This window comes from Apodemus sylvaticus, chromosome 9 (genome assembly GCF_947179515.1).
Source record: "Apodemus sylvaticus chromosome 9, mApoSyl1.1, whole genome shotgun sequence".
Taxonomy (NCBI): domain Eukaryota; kingdom Metazoa; phylum Chordata; class Mammalia; order Rodentia; family Muridae; genus Apodemus; species Apodemus sylvaticus.
Window position 1 is genome coordinate 48,106,517 of NC_067480.1, and position 19,078 is coordinate 48,125,594.

At 40.7% G+C, this 19,078-nt stretch overlaps 1 protein-coding gene across 6 annotated transcripts in view; it reads right to left on the minus strand.

Moving 5' to 3' along the window:
• Pikfyve (phosphoinositide kinase, FYVE-type zinc finger containing) overlaps positions 1-11,132 on the minus strand; it is a 100,292-nt gene extending 89,160 nt beyond the window's left edge. For 2 of the 6 annotated variants that reach the window (XM_052191909.1, XM_052191907.1), the window contains exons 1-6: positions 11,021-11,132; positions 7,324-7,504; positions 5,724-5,873; positions 5,449-5,481; positions 2,474-2,592; positions 1,512-1,683 (exon numbers count right to left, since the gene is read on the minus strand). In XM_052191909.1, the coding sequence (XP_052047869.1) occupies positions 1,512-1,683; positions 2,474-2,592; positions 5,449-5,481; positions 5,724-5,873; positions 7,324-7,495 (646 nt within the window). In that variant the 5' untranslated portion in view covers positions 7,496-7,504; positions 11,021-11,132. The other 4 variants (XM_052191905.1, XM_052191910.1, XM_052191906.1 and 1 more) reach the window with 3 other exon arrangements.
• Positions 11,133-19,078: the final 7,946 nt, after the last annotated feature.

The window sequence follows — 19,078 nt, forward strand, 5'->3', positions numbered from 1 at the left end:
AAGTGGCAAGGCAACAGGCAAATAGAAGACAAGAATTCTGAATATTCTTAACTGAATATTGACAATGCTCAGGTTAATACTTGACAAACCTGTCAAACTAACAAGTATGAAATTAGCTCATTGCTCCTAAATATAGAACACAAAATACAAAAAAGGATGAGCTTAAAGATTCAAATTCCCAGCTCAAGAACTGTACAAACGGAACTATCTCTATGGACAAGGCTGAGTTTGATCCCACAGCAATACCAAAGTAAAGCGAGGAAGAGGAGGAGGAGGAGGAGGAGGAGGAGGAGGAGGAGGAGGAGGAGGAGGAGGAGGAGGAGGAGGAGGAGGAGGAAGAAGAAGAAGAAGAAGAAGAAGAAGAAGAAGAAGAAGAAGAAGAAGAAGAAGAAGCAGCAGCAGCAGCAGCAGCAGCAGCAGCAGCAGCAGCAGCAGCAGCAGCAGCAGCAGAAGCAGCAGAAGAAGCAGCAGCAGAAGCAGCAGCAGCAGCAAGCTTACTTCCTGCTACCTCGGTGCTTGCTAAGCTAAGATGCCAAGAGTCTCAAACTGCAAGGAGATGAACAAGAACAGAGCAGAGAAGAAAGCTGCGTATGAAGGCCGACAGCAATCAGTGGGACACACCCTGTGTGGTCAAACGAGCACACAAAAGGTTAACTCAAGCAAGAAAAGTGAATTCAAGACAGGGAAAAAGTAAAAGACTATATTGGTTAAAAAAAATTTTTTAAAGATATGGTCATAATCTAAGTGGAAGATTATGAAATTAAGAACTCCATAGCACCTTAAATATAAACAATAAGGAAGATCTTTATAATAACTACAATAACATGAGAAACACGTTAAGCACATTCTTGAACTGAGGACATAACTTGGTGGAACAGTGATTTCCAAAATGTAAAAAGCTCTGGATTTGATACCCAGAACCATAAACGAATAAATAAGTAAATAAAAGTTTAAACTACAGGGTGCTGAAGTATCTGTACTCCCAGCACTTGCATGACTAAGGTGGGAAGAGTGTATGGACACCACTAGTTAAAAACAAAATCTGCCCTACCTTCCATTCCCAAATCACTTCATAAACCCGATCCCCACTGTTCAACGTCCTGAAACTTTCTCCATTACCAGAATTTCACATTCCCAATGAAAACACATAATCAGAATACAATTTGCCAGAGTATACTATCATGTAAGTCAACGCAACCTTTGTGAATAAAAACTCTACAGAAATGTAAATTAAAATCTAATATTTGATAATGCTACTTCAGATTTTTATAATATCTGTATTTTTACTCTAGTTACTTATAAACATCACCTCCTTTATTATTCAAGCATAAAGTTCTTAAAATCAAAGCTGTCTCTCTCTCACTATTATACCTTAGATATAAAGATATATTATACCTTAGATATAAAGTCCAAAATAAAATTTTAAAAAAATGTCTAAAATATTTGCCTTCTATTTAACTATTTCATAATTTGATTTTTAAATATAACAACTATCAAGGAAATGCATTTACCTGTATAGCCCATAAATTTTCCAGGGATTTCTTGATTACAACAACGACTGCAGAAAATCTGCCCACACAGTCTGCAATGGTGTCTGCGTCTAAAGGTCGTAAACTTTTCACTGCAGTCATAGCACTCTTTACATTGGCTATCTGGCATCCAATACTGCTTCAGGTCACTGTCCTACAACGACAAAAAAGTGTCCTGGGATAGCTTCTTAAAAATAACAAGTATCAAGTTTCAATGACAAAAGAAACTTAGAACAAGCTAGTTCTAAAATTCAGATGGAATGCAAAAGGTTAAAATCACCAAGACAGAGCTGGTTGGTGCATGCCTTTAATCCCAGCACCTGGGAGGCAGAGGCAGGGAGATCTCTGAGCTCAGGGTCAGCAGAGTGAGTTCCAGGACAGCCAAGGCTACTCAGAGAAACCCTGTCCCAGAAAAGAGAGAAAGGGAGGTGGGGAGAGAGGGAGAGGGAGGAAAGAAAAATCAAGACAATGTTGAAGAAAAATTGTGGACTATTACCACCTGCTCTCAGAACTCAGGCTAAAGCTACAGTAACTTTAGACAAGGGCACACAAAATGGAGCTATAGTACAGGAAAGAGTGGCATGCTGGCAATATGGACTTATGATGAGTTATAATGTAACCACTGAAAGAAGGGCAATCTAAAAGCTAGGTTCACAGTCATTGAAAGGGACAAAAGGGAACCATATTTATGAACAAAAATAATAAAGCTTGCTGAAGAATATATACAAACCTTGGCCTAATACACTAACATCAAAACAAACTATAAAAAAGGCAAGGAAGAAAAAATAGACTATACAAAAAAATGAAACAAAATTAAGAATTGATGTGTAAAACTCTGGTATTCACAATCAGAGGAAGTAATAAACTTTGACTTAAGTGACAGTATGCCATGGCATGATCTCCATGAGTGATTATTAAAACCTCCCAAAGCCTCTCTGCAATACCTGGCTTTTCCCTTCCATGATCTCCTTGAGGCGTTTCAATACTGTGCTGAGGCTGCGAAGCTGGACAGCTGTGCGTGGGTCATGACTTCCACAAGCGGGTTCTGCTTTCCTTCTGGAGTCTGAGTCACATATTTTTAAAAAGAAAATAATTTTTTTAATAGTTTTAGTAACTATATCAAGCAGTGTATGTGTGTGTGTGTGTGTGTGTGTTTGTGAGTGAAAGAGAGAGACAGAGAGACAGAGAATACAAATCATCCCCACTCTTAGGATATGTGTTCTCCTAGTCATTAATACTGACTGAAAATTAAAACTAATTTTATCAAAACTAAGTTGTTGTTGAAAGTATGTATTACATATAAACCAGTATTTTACTTGAACATAAGTGCTATGTAAGAACTATCTGAAAAAGTTGATGGCTTTGACAGTTGAAATGGAAGTATCACTTACATGTCCAGAATTTACTAATGATTTCTTGCACACTTAATTCTCAACCAAATAAATAATAAACACCTCATAGACATTGGGCAGAAAAAAATCCCAGAGAGTTAATCTAACTTGATTCCCAAAAGTCAAACAGGTAAGCAACAGGACCAAACTGTTCAGTTCTACAGCAAAACATCAAAAAGAAACTTGATCCTCCAAAGATCCCAAAATTTACAGGACATCCAGGATGACAAGATATGGCCAATGAAGCCAAAGCACCAACCTGACTCACCCACACCCACACCCATCACCTCCTCAACCCTGTAATTCCACAATGGAAGAGATCATTTACACTTGAAATAACAATATGAAAGCAAATATATTAATAATAAAACAAGCCCAAATTTTAGCTTTGTGACCAAAATGGAACTATACTACCATAGTTGTCACCTATTCTTATTTTAGATGAAAACACAAGTGAAGTTTCTATTTATTCCTGGCTACAGCTGTTTCAAAATCTCAGGTTAAAGTGACTTCACAAAAAAAAAAAAAAAAAAAAAAAAAAAAGTCCTTATTAATTAAAACACATTAACCTAACCTGTGGAGTCCCCTAATTTACATAATTCCTCCATAACTCAGTTTTCTTCCCAAGGTTTCAGTTATCCTCTGTCACATAGTCTGAAAATATTAACATTTGTCTTAGCTCAAGAGAACAGATCACATTCACATGACTTGATTACACTGCTACAACTGTGCTAGTTTAGCATTACTGACATTAATCTCTTGGCCAAATTTATAAATTATCATAGGTTTCAATGTAGAGTGAAAAAAATCATATACTATGGCTTTGAAACTGCCTATAACTTTAGTCATCTACTTGAGAATCTAAAAGGTATCTTCTATAAAGTAAGTTACTATAATATGGAAATCTCCCACCCTGAATCTCTCACTGTTTACTAGTTTACTAGGCATTTTGTTTTGGTTGGGAAGAGAGAAAATAGGGATTGCAAAGAATGGGAGATTGATGTATAAATTCAAATGCATCAAAATTTCTTAAGGCAGTTAAATCACTAAACTAACTCATCTAAACTCATCTAAACTGCACCTATCTTAACTGGAGCAAATATCTCAGATGTTCTATTGTTAACAAGTATTACAGCTAAATTTTTCTTGAGTCTCAAACAATGATTAAAAACAGTCTCCATGGTTATAAGGAGACTAAAAGGAGACACAAAGCTGTAAGAATCATAATGGCAGTGATCCCTGGCACAGCCGATAAAAAATTGTAAATTCTTTGCATTCAGCTGCTTGAAAGAAAAAGGTATCAATAGCCTCCTCCACTGGGAAAGAATGAACAGCTGGGCCTTGCTTGACCTCAGTGAAAGAAAAGAGATCATAATGTTTGCTACTGGTTTGTAAAATGGAAGCTAGACATCAAGTAACTTCCCAGAGATAGGAGAACTACCAAACTGTAGAAGTACAGCTGAGGAAAAATGTATTTGACTAAGCAGTCCCAAACTTCTTAAGTTCCAAGGCCTCCCAGGTAAAATCCAAGGACTGGACTCATTAGAAAGCAGGGAGTGTGGGAACCACAGTGAAGGAGAAAAGCCAAGCCCTGCCTATGCTCGAGTTTATCATAACAATAAAAGCAAATTTTGGCAAGCTACAACCCTGCAATTCCTAGCAGGCTGGATTCTAGTCCAATTCCTCAATTTTAAGAAATTCAGACTGATCTTTGGCCCATTTTTCCTCCCTCTGCAGCAAAGGATAGCTTGGCATTGTGTAAAAAACTAAACACTGAGTTCAGCAAGGAAAAGGAAATGAAAGCTTTCAGGCATAATGTTTTAATTCAGCATGGAATTTAGTCAGAAGAGCACTCTCAAATATACCACAGTATATTTGCCTTGGGTCAGGTTCTGTTGCTGTGATTTGTTTTTGCTACTTCCTCTAAGATAGGGTGTCACTGTGTATCCTACACTGGTCAAGCCATTCAGCAAAAAACGCCTCTTCTACTAGCTTCTTCCTTTCAGAAAGAAAAAGCTCAATAAGCAGTAAAATATCCTTCTGCCAACCACCATTACACAACTATCAGTTCACTCAAGTATCTCGTGGAAGCGATCGGCCAGACAGGACAGCTATGAGGTTTAGGGACACGTGATTCCCAATGAACCTCCTCTCCTCATTATGTACTCTCTGTACTTCTATCACCTAGAGGTGGGCAAACCACTTCACTGAGTTTAACAATCTAACAAATAAAATGTAAACCACTTGTAGTCCCTCAACTGAGCACAGATTCCCAGCCCACACCCACCAGAAAAGCATGGATATGAATGAGGTGACTATGTGGTACCACAAGATGGAAAACAAGCGAGCAAGCAAGCGGGACAGTGTACCCAGCCACACTGACAGTATGTACCCCAACAAAGACAGGCCAGCAGCAATCAGCAGCCACCAATGGAGCGGGACAGTGTTCTGCAGCCAGTGGCATGCACATCACACTTCATTAGCATCCAAGAATAAGTGCAGAATCCATCTATAAAGTTGGAACTAACCTGTGCTCTCCTGAGGATGTGGTAAAGTGTTCTCTGCTGAAACCCAAGCAAGTAATTAATCAAAACACAATCAAGATATCAGTGCTTGCATAATCAAAGTTTAATGACATGATAAAGAACTTTTCAAGAGTTGAAAAGTTTTATCACCTAAGTAAGTTTTATTTATTCTAAAGAGTACTTGACTGTTCCAAGTAATAGGAACATTAATTCAGCCTATCACCAAGAAAACACAAGGATGAAGTCACGCACAAAGTGAAATAAGAAAGCTGTTTTACCCAACACTGAAGAGCGCCGGTGGGGCTCCTCGTGAAGCTGCTTTTTATAAGGTCCAGGCGACCTCACAGACTGTGTCCTCGAGGGGAGCTGAGGGCTGGACCAACCTGAACTCGGAGACTGCTGTTCTCCTTGGCCCCCTTCTCCTCTCTCTGTGACAAAGGAAATTTGGTATTACTTGAAAAACGAAGGCTCAGAGTTCAACAAGGAGGTGGTGACAGATAAAATCCTTCAGACAACAGTCATGTATTATATTCATAACTGGGTCCTCTTGCAAAGGACCCTAATTCATTTCCCAACACCTATGTCAGGCAGCTCACAATCACCTGTAACTAAGCCTCTTCTCACCTCCTCAGGTACTCACACACATGTGCATAAAACACATGCATACACATAATTAAAAATGAAAATGATTTTTTTAATTCTTAAATATTTTACAGAAAAGGTAAAAAACCAAAATGAAACTTCATTCAAACAGTCACACATTTTGTGTACATGAACTGTGTGTTTTGCTTTCCATTTGTAAGTTTGTGAACATACTAAAGTAAACAACACAAGCCTAACATAAAACCTTGAGCTTTTAGATCAGTTTATGGGAGAGATCTCTTTGTATTACTGAAACAGTGCTTTTCAAAACCTTTCTAAATACATAACTTACAACAACTAAATGTAAAATGTTACCCTTGATAACAAAACTGTTGATAAAACTGAGCCAGAACTATTAAAATTTTTACTAAAGGCCAGGTGTGGTGGCACATACCTTGAATCCTGGCACTAAGGAGGTAGAGACAGGCAGATCTCTGAGTTTGAGGCCAGTCTGGTTTACATAGTAAGTTGCAGGGCTATGGAATAATAGCCTATCTTAAAAAAAATAAAAAAAAAAAAAATTCTACTGAGTGAAACTATCAAATTTCTAAAAACAGGTACTATATTCTAATTTCAAGCAATGGTAACTCATATCTGCAACCAACGCTCTCAAAAGACTAATACAGGAAAACAGCCTCATGTCCAAAGTTACACAGTGCTCCAAGTTAGCCGAGGCTACAAAATGGACCCTTGTCTCAAAAAAAAAAAAAAAGCAAGTTAAGAGCAAGATATATCTATATTTTAAATTCTGGCTAAAAACAATAAACATTGTATTCAAGAACTCGTCCTTTAAATTATCTGTTCATTTTGTACCCTTTACAACTCAATCCAATGAGTATATGTCCCAACATGCCTGCTGTCAGCTTCTAAGTTTCTAAACATATAAACTGCTGCTTAATATTATTGCTTTAAAATCTTTTTAGTAACGATGCCTCCCTCAAAACAAGTTTCATTCCATAAGCTTAAGCCAAAGCAACTGATAGAAAATATGTAGAAAAAAATGCTTTCTCATTAAAAAGGACCTCCGTAGCCACTTTAAATTCAATTCACACAAATAATTAATCAAATGACAGCGAAATGCTACCTTTTCCTTCTTAGACAGAAAGACTTGGTGACCTGAGATTGAAGCCACCACCCTGTTGATATTTCACATTCTCACAACCACACAGCAAGACACTGAAGAAGGGAATGCAAAGAATCCAAACTGCTTCTCTGACGTTTAGAACAAAATCTTACCTTTGTTAAAACGAAAAAGATTTACAAAAGAACTATATGCCGACTTGAAGGGGGGCTCATCCTGGTCAGGAGTCAAGGGTTTAAAGTGAGTGAGATGAGAAGGGCTGGCGGGAGAACGAGGCAAATCATTAGCAGAGTCCAGTGTCGGGGAACTCTTGTCATCTGTGGCCATTTCATGAGTCTGGAAAGAAAGCCAGGGAAGGAGATTCCTTAGAAACCATCTGAAGAACAGGCAAATAACCAAACAGCCACCCTGTGTGACAATTCTTATCAAAAACACCGAAGAGTAAGGAAACCTATGTCCAAATATTCAAAAATTCAGGCTTAAAAAACACGGCTATCTAAATGAAAAGAGCCTCAACACTTAAAACCTTGGTTATGTGGCTGGGCTAATTTTAAATATTACTGTTCTTATTCTTTTTACAATTAAAGTTAACTTAAAATCTGCAAGTAAGACATAACTATGAGCAGACAAAAAGATGCCCCATTGCTTATAGGTGTCCAAGGTTTTTCTGTTAAAATAATAATAGTTTTTTAAAGTTACAGGGGAAACTGGCTTTATATAACATTAACTACTCATCCTTATTTTATGTATGTAACTCAGGAAAAGAAAATCAAGTCACCTTGTATGACATGTCAAAGCAATCTGAGCAAATGGCTTTGGTAATGCCTGTGAAAAGTATTCAAATCAACAAGCTTCCTGTTCTTTCCTCTTAGGCAGGGAAACTTGGGATTTCTACTTCCACCTTGTAAGCCTAAATTCATACGATGTTAAAGTATGACCTTGCTAAAAGTTATTTTTGTTTATAAGTAACCAAGAAAGCATAACAGGTCAAAGCAGTAAATCACGAAATAAAGTTACATGAAGGGACTGAGGCTCTTTCCCCTTACATTGAAAATTTAAAGAGAAGTATCCTTTGCTGTGTTAGTAAAATGCTAAAGTTTGTAATCTATACTTTTAAAAAGGGTATTATATTCTTCTAAAAATGTTTTCTCCTTCAAAATCACATCTATTGGTTCATTTTATGTTCACAACACTTCTAGAAGTCACATAAGTATTATTACTATAATTAACAATTGAGGTGATTAGGTACACTGAACCTAAAACGTTTTTTTTGGGGGGCGGATCAGAGATAGTAAAAAATAGACTTGTGACTATATTACAAGTCTTGCAACAGAATTCTCTCATAGTTTTCTATCAAAAAAAATTGTATTCTTCACAGACTTAGCCAACTATAGCCAACTATAATCTCTTAATACTCAAGATTCTCTCAGATAAGTAAATTAAAACAAATGAAACCACAGACTTGGATGGAATTTTGGCAACAAGTGCTTATTAGAAAGGATGGGGAAGAAAGAAAAAGAAGAAAGCAATGGAGTAGAAGAAAGAAGAGGAAAGGAAAGGGGAAAGACAGGGAAGGAGGACCTCCAGTATGAGATGAAGTATTGTCTCAGTCAGGGTTACTATTGCTGTATTGAAACAGCATGACCAAAGTAACTTCTGGTGTGAAGGGTTTGTTTAGTTTACACTTCCACACCATTGTTTATCAAAGGTGGTCAGGATAGGAACTCAAGCAGGGGAAGAACCTGGAGGCAGGAGCTGAGGCAGAGGCCATGGAGGAGTGCTGCTTACTGTCATGTTCCTCCTAAACAAGTGCTTAGCCTGCTTCCTTACAGAACCCAGGACTACAAGCCCAGGGATGGACACCACCCACAATGGGCTGGGCCTTCCCCCATCAATCACTAATTAAGATGATACCCTACAGGCTTGCTTTACAGCCCATCTTACCAAGGCAATTTCTCAACTGAAGCTGTCTCCTGTCTTAAGACTCTAGTTGTGTCAAGCTAACACACAATTACGATCCTATAGCATAAAGGATTAAGATGGTGACTGATCAAGTAAAAACAAAAACAACAACAACAAAAAAAAAAAAACTTTGTTTTGTTTTAAAGACCAGAGGAAAAAGATGTAATGGCAAAAAAAAAAACCCGCATGTTTCTAAACACAACCTATTCTACGTCCGCAAAGTACCAATAAAAGCACAGAAACCAATCTGCCTGCAGTCTTAGAATTACTTCTAAAGGTCTTCTATATCCACAACTTTCATTAAGCTTTGGACATGTGAAGGTAAAAAATTACCAGGAAACCACACATCAAGTGCAGTCTCTAGAACATAAATACAGCCACATAGAGTTAATCTTAATAATTACATGCCACCAGCATCCAAAAAAAAAATTACAACTCCAATTTTTAGCAGCATAATAACTGTTTATGCTGTAAAGGGTGGCTCTTTCTGCATACTTAATAAGAAATATTAACCTACTTATCCAACACCTTCTGCAGTGTCTCTACGCACTAGTGTGGTATATGTAGATTTGAAGTATCTTGGTGAGGCAAATCAGAAAATGAATCTGATATTAAAGTGTAGGAAATAATTTGACCTATCAGCTCATACGAAAATTGTAGGTGAAATTCCAAACAGCAGCGAAGTCATTTTCTAGGGTCAGTTTTTTTTTTTTTTAAATACAATTCTCAAACTTTTATCTATTAATGCAGGACAGCTGAATACAAGCAATATTAGCTTCCATCATCAAGAAAGGCTTAGTGTTCGTTTTTTGACCCATGCACAGCAGAAACACTAAAGGAAAACCAGTGTGACCCATGTAACTTTTCCAGAAGGAGGCAAAGAAAAGTCCTGACCTTTGTCACAAGCCTGAACCCAATGAATCGAAGAGAAGTAAACTAAGACTATCTCCTCCCCCACCCGCCACCACCCCACATGTGTCTGTCTCTGTCTCTCTCACTAACCCCTCCCAGGGGGAGTGGGAAACGGACGGGACAGAGTGGGAGTCCTGGAGAAGCAGAGATTCTAATAAATGTAAAACAAGGCGATGCGATTTGCTGGGCGCCTACCTCTACCAACACAAGATGCACCGATTGATAAAGAAGCAACCCTTCATCATTGACACACTACGCACGTAAGATACACAGCAGTAACCTGCTTCATGCAGAATTTGCACCTTCCCTGAATGTCCTAAGAACCTAAACAGGACACAAGACCCTAAATTCCTACATGCATCCATCAAATTTCACTCTCAACCTTTCTTGGGAACCTCTTGGGAAAGGGAAAACGACTTATTCGGAAATCAAGACTCCTCAAAAAAAAAAAAAAAAAAAAAAAAAGACTACGTTGAAGTTAAAAAGAAAAAAAAAAAACTGCCTCAAATGGCAGAAACCAGCTAATGGACACACTCAAGCTTGGAACTGTTTCTGTGGGTCAGAACTTTCTTTCCCAGAGTAGGCTGCACCCCTGAGACGAGCTCACCCACTCAGAGGAAGGGATGACATGGTCCACCTCCGAAATAAGTTCGGGCATCAGGAAAACAGAGAGGCAAGAGAACTTCCATTGTGTCAAGCAAGCCTTTGCAGGAGATGGCCCAGGCGGCCCGCGGCCCGTCTCGCCACTCAGGGCCGGCGGGCGCTCAGAAGCCAGCGGTTCCCGTCAGGTCTTCCCCGCTCCCCGCCGACTCTCGGCCGCAGAGCCCCGGGCCCTCGCCATCCCTCCGGCGGTGCTCCGCGACCCTCGCTGGCCTTCCTCCCACTGCGCGCCCTGCCTGCCCATGCCTCGCCGCCTCCCCTACCTTCGCCTCCTGCCCCGGCCCTGCGGGCCTCCCTCCTCCCCGACCTCCGCCTCACCACTCTCGGCCGGGAAGCCGTAGCCAAGCGCAGCGCCGGCTTTCTCAGGCAGCCGGCGGTCGCGCCGAAAAGCCCAGAGGCTTACGCGGTAACTGCGGCTTCTCGCTTCCGCCTACCATCTCAAGGCTCCGCCCAGTACCCCTTCTAACCAATCATCAACCGGTCCCAAGGGCTGACTCCGCCCACTCCCCTCCACCTTCTGGACCTTCCGATCAGATGTTCAGGCAGAAAGAATCCAGCCCAGAGAGTATCGTTCTAGACCCCGGGGAGGACTTAACGCTGCCTCAGCTTTCCCGAAGGAAGCAGGGTGGACCGTAGCAGCACGCGCGCGGGGCACTAGACGCCAGCTGGTCTGCTGTTACCGTATGTGTTCGTTACTGTGAGCACTCATAATTTAGGACCGCTCTCAGAGCTCCCTAGGACCCACTTCCACCTGTGTAGCCCAGCGGGAAGAGGCAATTAGCTGTCAGGATACTTTCAGGACTCCACTAAAACCAACTATGTGTCTTGAACAAATCTCTTATTTCTCTAGTCCTCAGACATCTGGTGGGTAAAGCAGCATTCGCTCCCTGTTGTTTTACTGTTGATGTTGTTAATGTTTTTGTTGTTTTTGTCTGAGGATCAGGTAGAACAGCGCATGAAAGGCAGTTGGCACAGAGCCTGACCCAAGTGATGTTGACTACAGCTTTTTTCAGTTCGGGTTTTGGGTTGCAGGTGAGAGTTCTCAAGCCCTGACTTGCTCAACTTGGTATTAACATGACCCGTTATTTTTGTCCTGCTAAAGGTGCTGTGCAGTTCAAGGTAGAAAACAAGCTAAAACCTGCCTACTGAAAACGAGGGGCTTTGCGGGAGAGCATTGAAAGGAATCTGAAGGTCGGTGTTATTCTGAGAATTCCTTTCCTCTAGAACTTTGGCATTTCCCACCCAGCTTTGGGTTTATTTTGTTGTTGTTGTTTCTTTGTTTTTCAACGCTGGAAAGTACCACCAAAACCCGAAGCTAGGGGACACTGCAAGTCCTGGTCACCATCCTTAACTTGCCTTTGGATCTTGTCCTCAGTGTCTTGGTCTTCATTACTGCTGGGCCTCTCACCATACCCTGACTGTCATCTATGCAAGTCAGAAAGCCGGGCTACCTTAACCTCACCACCTCTACCACACACATCTACCTGCAGCCACGCCCCTCACTCACATCCCTGGGGGCTTGCAATGTCTCTTCAACCGAACCTTTCCCAATAACTTCTTCCTTGGCCCATAAACATACACAAGCATCTTCCTTAATAAGAAAATAGCCCAACAGCCCCTAATATCCCATAAACGTACAATAAATTATAAAATAGGCCAAGAGAACACAATAGATAATCCAGCCGAGAGGACAGCAAGATACAGAAGAATCTTTATGTACAGAAACACCCGTTCAACTAACACTTCTAAAAGATAGAGTGGGCTGTGCCGGTGCTCAGGAAGGCCAGGGGAGGTCAGTGCCTCTGAAATTGGAGGTATCGAGCCCCCTAATGTGGGTGCTAGGAATCAAACTTGGGTCCTGGCCTTGCCAGGGTACCAAGTATCGGGCGTAGGCCTGGGGGATTGACAGAAGACACAGACTCAGGTCATTCAGTAAGGAGGATGCCAAAGCTTTACTGAGGAACCAGCAATATATATACTAGAGGCCAGGGAAAGCAACAGGAAAAACAATTCTAGCCATAGGTCAGGCACCGGGGAGGTCCCTACCACACCGGGCAGGAAAGCAGGAATGAGATTAAGCCTCAGGATGTACCACTCTCAGGAAACCTGTGCAAACAGCTCAGCTGGGGGTGTTGAGCTAAGCTCCCCAAAGCCCAACAGGACCTCTGCAAAACCAGTGTGTGCCCTTAACATTGAGCTATCTCTCCTGCTCAACTTAACATTTTATTAGTCATTAATTGGACAAGTCCTCATTCTCTGAGTTGGTAATGGGCCACGTAGGTACTCTGCTAAAGGTATAGCTGTGGCTATAACACAGTCCATGTTCTCCAGAAGTTTGCACTTCTGTGTCTACATTAGCATGAAGTTTAATTTCTGTGGGAAATTTGATTTCTCTTTTAGGAAAAGAAATCAGTTTGGGTTCTTACCTCATACTAGGCGTCAAAAATTAATTCCGGGTGTATTCTATCTGTTGAGACGTGTTGTGCCTGTCTGTAACTATCCTCTCCTAGAATGTCCATGTGAGCATTTACATGACACCTGCTGAGGCTGATTCCACTAGGCACTGTCGTCACATGCGTCTGTATGTTCTAATTACTCTTTACTAAGAAGTCATGGCCTTCCTCTTTACATTGGTTAGTATCAATATAGACTTTTCTTTTTCTCTCAGTAATGCCCTAATTCTGCGCTGTCACTATTCAGTTTTTGAGATTCCCCTGATTTTGCCAATGGGAACATCTCATGAAAATCCTTGGATGTGTGTCTTAGTCACGGTTTCTATTCCTGCACAACATCATGACCAAGAAGCAAGTTGGGGAGGAAAGGGTTTATTCAGCTTACACTTCCACATTGCAGTTCATCACTAAAGGAGGTCAGGACTGGAACTCAAGCAGGTCAGGAAGCAGGAGCTGATGCCGAGGCCATGGAGAGATGTTCCTTGCTGGCTTGCTTCCCCTGGCTTGCTCAGTCTGCTCTCTTATAGAATCCAAGACTACCAGCCCAAAGGTGGTACCACCCACAAGGGGCCCTCCCCAGTTGATCACTAATTGAGAAAATGCCCCACAGCTGGATCTCATGGAGGCACTTCCCCAACTGAAGCTCCTTTCTCTCTGATAACTCCAGCCTGTGTCAAGTTGATACACAAAACCAGTCAGTACAATGTGGTTGCCAGGCTTCTGTGACTTTTTTGAGTATTTGCTTTCTGTTTTGTATTTTCCCTCTTACCTCTGCTCCCCAACCCTAAAAACTACCATTCTACTCTCTTTTTCTTTCTAACCTAATGGTTTTAAGGCTCTACACTTGAAATCTTACAAGATTTTTATTTCCGGCATATTTCACTTTCGATAGTGTCCTCCAGGTTCAGTACGCTGCCACAAAGGACATCTCCTTGTCTTTTAATTTATATTTATTCTACGTTCAAAGTCAAATAAATATTCTCTTTCATTCCATAGGTTGTCTCTTCAATGTTTTTCTAGCTTTCCAGAGCACTTTATTTTGATAACATCCTATTTGTCTGTTTTGGGGTGGAGTTGTTTGTTTGTTTGCCTAAGCTTTTAAACAAAATAAAAATCACTGCCCAGGACAATGTTGTGGGGCTTTTTGCTTGTGTTTTCTTCTACTAATTTGTACTTTTTAGGTGTTAAACTTAAATATTTAATTCAATTTTAATTGATTTTTACTATAGTGTGAAATATCGATCTAATTTCTTTCATGTACAGTAGGTATTCAGTTTTTCCCATGACATTCATTAAACAGGCTCTCCTTTCCCCAGGGTTTGTCTGAATAGAAAGTCTGTCTTAAGAGGATTTATTTCTGCTCTTTTCTTTCTATTCTATGATCTATGTGTCTGCTTTTGTGCTGAGGGCATGCTGTTTTGATTACCATAGCTTTGTTCTATTACTATTTGGAATCTTTTTTTTTTTTTTTTTTTAGGACTACTTTTTTAGAAGTCCTACAAATTATAGAATTACTTTTTTTTCTAGATTTCTGCTTTTAAAAACTGAGAAGCATCATTAGGGGAGCAGGTAATTTGAGACAGTGTCTATGTAGCCAAAGTTGTCCTCAAACCAGAGATTCTCCTGCCTCAGCTCCTAAGGGCTGGGTTTGCAGGACTGAAACACCATACTCAACTCAGTTTTGGGTTCTCAAGACAGGTTTCTTTGTGCACTCTTCGCTGTCTTGGAACTAACTTTGTAGACCAGGCTAGCCTCCAATTCTAAACCTTTTAATTTTGTAGTGTTACAGGTAAGATGGTTTTCTTGATCTCTTCTAAGGAGTTCTCTGTTAAAGAAAAAAGGACTATTGACTTTTGTGTGTTGGTTGCAAGGCATACTATACTACTGAATTTCAGTGCTTCTAAGAGGTTTTAGGTCACATAGTTAGGATTTTCCTGATCTGAGATCATATCACCTACAGGCAGGGCCTCTTAACTTCTTCCTCTCCCATCCGGATTCCGTTTATGCCTTTCTTTGTCCTGTAGTGTGTTGAGAAATGGCAAGAGTGAGAGCATCCTAGCCTGAGACACAAGAGGCTTTCAGTTTTCACAATTAACTGTTAACACCAGACCTGTGGAGTCCAATCCCTCTCAACCTGACATGTTGAAAGCACATATTATCTGGCCCAGTGAACTAATTTCAAGCATTTCCTCTCCAGTGCCTAAAATCAATTGACTGTCTAAGAAACTATGGTTTCATTTGGTATATAATACAAACACTGTTTTCTGTTGGTATTTTTGGTGGTGATGATGGTAGTAGTAGTGGTAGATTTATTGTTTCTTGTTTGTTTACTGTAAGACTCATTTCTAGCTAGACTTTAGTGAAATTATCACTCTTCACTGCATGTGAAAGTATAAGTGGGTATATGTTTCAGCAAAATGGTGGATCTAATAAGCACTTTGAAAATGTTTATACTCCAGTCCCACTAGTTCTACTAACCTAGCATTAAGGATTGATAAAGAGCACCTTTAATAAGCAAGATAAAGATGGGGTTTACATTGTTATTGATGTGATGAGGAAATGAAAGAAGAACCAACCAAAGCAAATGACTCCAAAGTAACAGCATATGATCCACTCTACTCAAGGCAAATGGCCTGCAAGTATGCCAGATGGCGGAAACTATGCAATCATCGACATCTGTTCTCTAGCTAAGTCTAACTCATGCCTGTACCCAAGACTTGGCATGTGGAAGCAAGAAGATCAGGAGCTCTAGGCCAGCCTCTGCTACATAACAACTTCAAGGTTAACCTGGACCACATGAGACAATCTTTATTTAAAAAGTGCTTTCTTCACAACGTTGTCTCCCTTCTGAAACCATGTCAGTCTCCTTCAGCATGGCCCCTGATCAGAATGACTGTAGGCTCATCCTACTGAAAGTGCATTCATGATGTCCCACTCTTCCTTCCAGGCTCTGTCTTTTTCTTGCCATTCTACAGTACTTCTGTTCTTGAAAACTTTCTGGGCTGTTGGCTTCCATCACATCAGACTCTATAATTCTCTTATCCTTGTTCTGCATTCTTTTTAGGGGAAGGAGGCTCTAATCTCCTACCTGACCCTTAAAGATCCAAATGTGCCTCAGGGTTCTTGCTGGTAGGCTATTCTTCGGTACTTCTGGATGATCTCATCACCATCTTCAGTGCTATCAACACACACTAAGGAAACCCATGTTTGGGTCCCCAGCCCGGACATCTCTCCTGAGCTCAGATGTATGTGGCTAGCTGCCTCCCGGACATGCCCATTTTCCTGTCTCACAAGCATCCACCTTAAACAATCCTAGAGCTAAACTCATTATCTTGATCATCTGACCCATGACCCTTCCTGTTGAAGGGTGTCTGTCTGTCACTCAAAAACCAGTGCAACTGTTATCTTTGCTATTCTCTTGCCAGGTAATCTTAATGGGTAATGATGGCATCATTTTACTTCCCTTCATTTTATTTATTTTCACTTTGTATGTGTGTGTGTGTGTGTGTGTGTATGCATGCCACATCATATATGTGGAGGTCAGAGGACAACTTGCAGGAGTCAGTTCTTTCCTACTTTATGGGTACAGGAGATTGAATTCAGAATATCTGCTTTGGAGGAAAATGCTTTGACCGACTGAATCATCTTGACCTACTGAACAGTCTTGTGACCCCACAAACAAATAGTAGCTTTGGAATCTTATGGGAATCCCATCATCTGGATGAATATCTCAGAGGCAAACAGATGATAAAAAACATCTTCTGACCCAGGTTTCCATTAATGTTTACAGTAGTGTCTGGACCAGACCTTAGTCTAATAATTAGATGCTCTTATTGAGTAAATGAAAAAAAGATAGCAAATCATAAGAATGGAGTGGGCTACATGCGTATGAGCAGTGAGTGATGCCATAGTCACATTTATAAAGAAATGTAATTTTCAGCCAAACATCAGTTGTTAAAACTCATTGTTATTAACAATGGTGGTGTATTGTTTTGTGAGCCTAGCGGGGTGGCTCAGTAGGATCGAAGCACTTGCCTTGGGACCTTCTGACCTGTCTGACCTCCAGAACCTACAACTCTAAAACCTGTCCTGGGCCTTCCTCATCCCACACATGTTCCCGCCCTCTCCTATTAGACACAAATGATTTTTTTAATGTTTTGTAATTTTCCCAGTCATTTAGTCTATAAGTTTATTATCGTATGATTCTGTAAGAGCTTCTGCAGGAGATTATGAATGGTTTTACCCATACATTTATTTGAATATAAGATATTGTTTGTTCTTGATTTTGAAGTGGAGTCTAACCAACCTGGAGCTCATTCTGTAGACAAGGCTAGCCTGGGTCTTGTGGCAGTCCTCCTGCTTCTGCCTCCCAAGTGTAGGGAATACAAACATGCACAACTACATCTGGTTTATTTTGTAATCATTTAATCTAATTCAATAGCAAGCATCTACAAATATTCTCTTTCAGTGATATATCAACTCAAGCACTATAGCCCTTGGAAACATGATTTCAGATTGAGACACGCACAAAAGTGCCATATTGCCTATCTCAAGGTCTTAGAGACTGATATTCAGTCCATGCTTAGCACATATTTAGAACTTGAAGATGTTTATATTTAAATTCACCTTGGCTCTGTATGATATCCTATGCATTCTTTTTACTTTTTCCATCACCTATAGTCAGTGCTTCTTATTGTGTTACATTCTGCATTTCTAGAATTTATTCTAAAATGCTTTCTGGAACAAGAATGGCTATGAATACTTACTTTTAGAAATATAAACAATATGAGCCTGATGTGATGGGAAGTAATGTTTACAATCTCATGTGATTTAAGATGAGATTGGAGGTGAAAGTATAAATTCACACACTCTATAATTTCATAGGAATAAAACAGCCAATACCTAGTTAATCAACATAACAGCCAACACCATGTATGTGATTACTTTTCTACCTAGCACTCACTAGCGTCCAAAATGAGTTTTACTAACGGCCGTGTATTCATAACTTTTCAACACAATGCTGGATGTTTTAAAAGCATATGGACCTTTGAACCTTGACCAGTCAAGGATCACCTATTGTCCTACAAGTCATAGTATTCTCCCTTTCAAGACTAAAGAATACAGACAGGACAATCTCTGGACAGATTGGAATCTTTTTAAGCCACTCTTAGAATTCTAGGATTCTATATCATGTATCTCTAGTGCATACATCGCAACCCAGAAAATAAACCTTATTGTCTTCCCAGGCAAATGGGAGTGAGGCTTATTTATAAATATTAACAGATGGGAATATGGATCATTGGTAGTGGAGGGAATTATTGGGGTGGAGTGGTGAAGCTCTGTAAGAGCTTCAGCATGAGAATATGAATGGTTTTACTCATATATCTATTTGTGTGTAGGATATTGTTTGTTCTTGATTTTGAAATGGAAACAGCGCTCTGTTTAGCCTTTGCGTTCTAGCAGGATCTGTAGTCCTCACACGCCTTTAAAAAAAAACAAAAAAACAAACGCACATCCTTCAAAGGGCACAGTCCAGCCCTAAGAGGCATCCGGAGACCCCAGAAAGGGATCCAGTCTAGGGAGGGCTCCCTCTTTTGTACCTTTTACTGAGAACCTGGATACTCAACCTGGATTCCTAGATGGTTGCGGAGCCCAGAACACTCGGCCTCAGCGCATCCAGTAGCCTGCCAGTAGGTGGCGTGCTCGCTCCTCAGCTACAGGGTGTTGCCGAGGAATCCCGGCGGCAGCGTGGCAGTCCCATCCCCCCACAGGGAACACCCGAAGGCTGCCTCCCAGACTAATCTCAATCTATGGCTCCGCCCACCCCACAAAGTCCGCAGCGACGAATGGGGTCGCGGAGGGGGCGGGGCTACGGGAGGTGGGCTGAGGGGGTGGGGCCTGGGAGGAGACAAAGCCGGGAAGA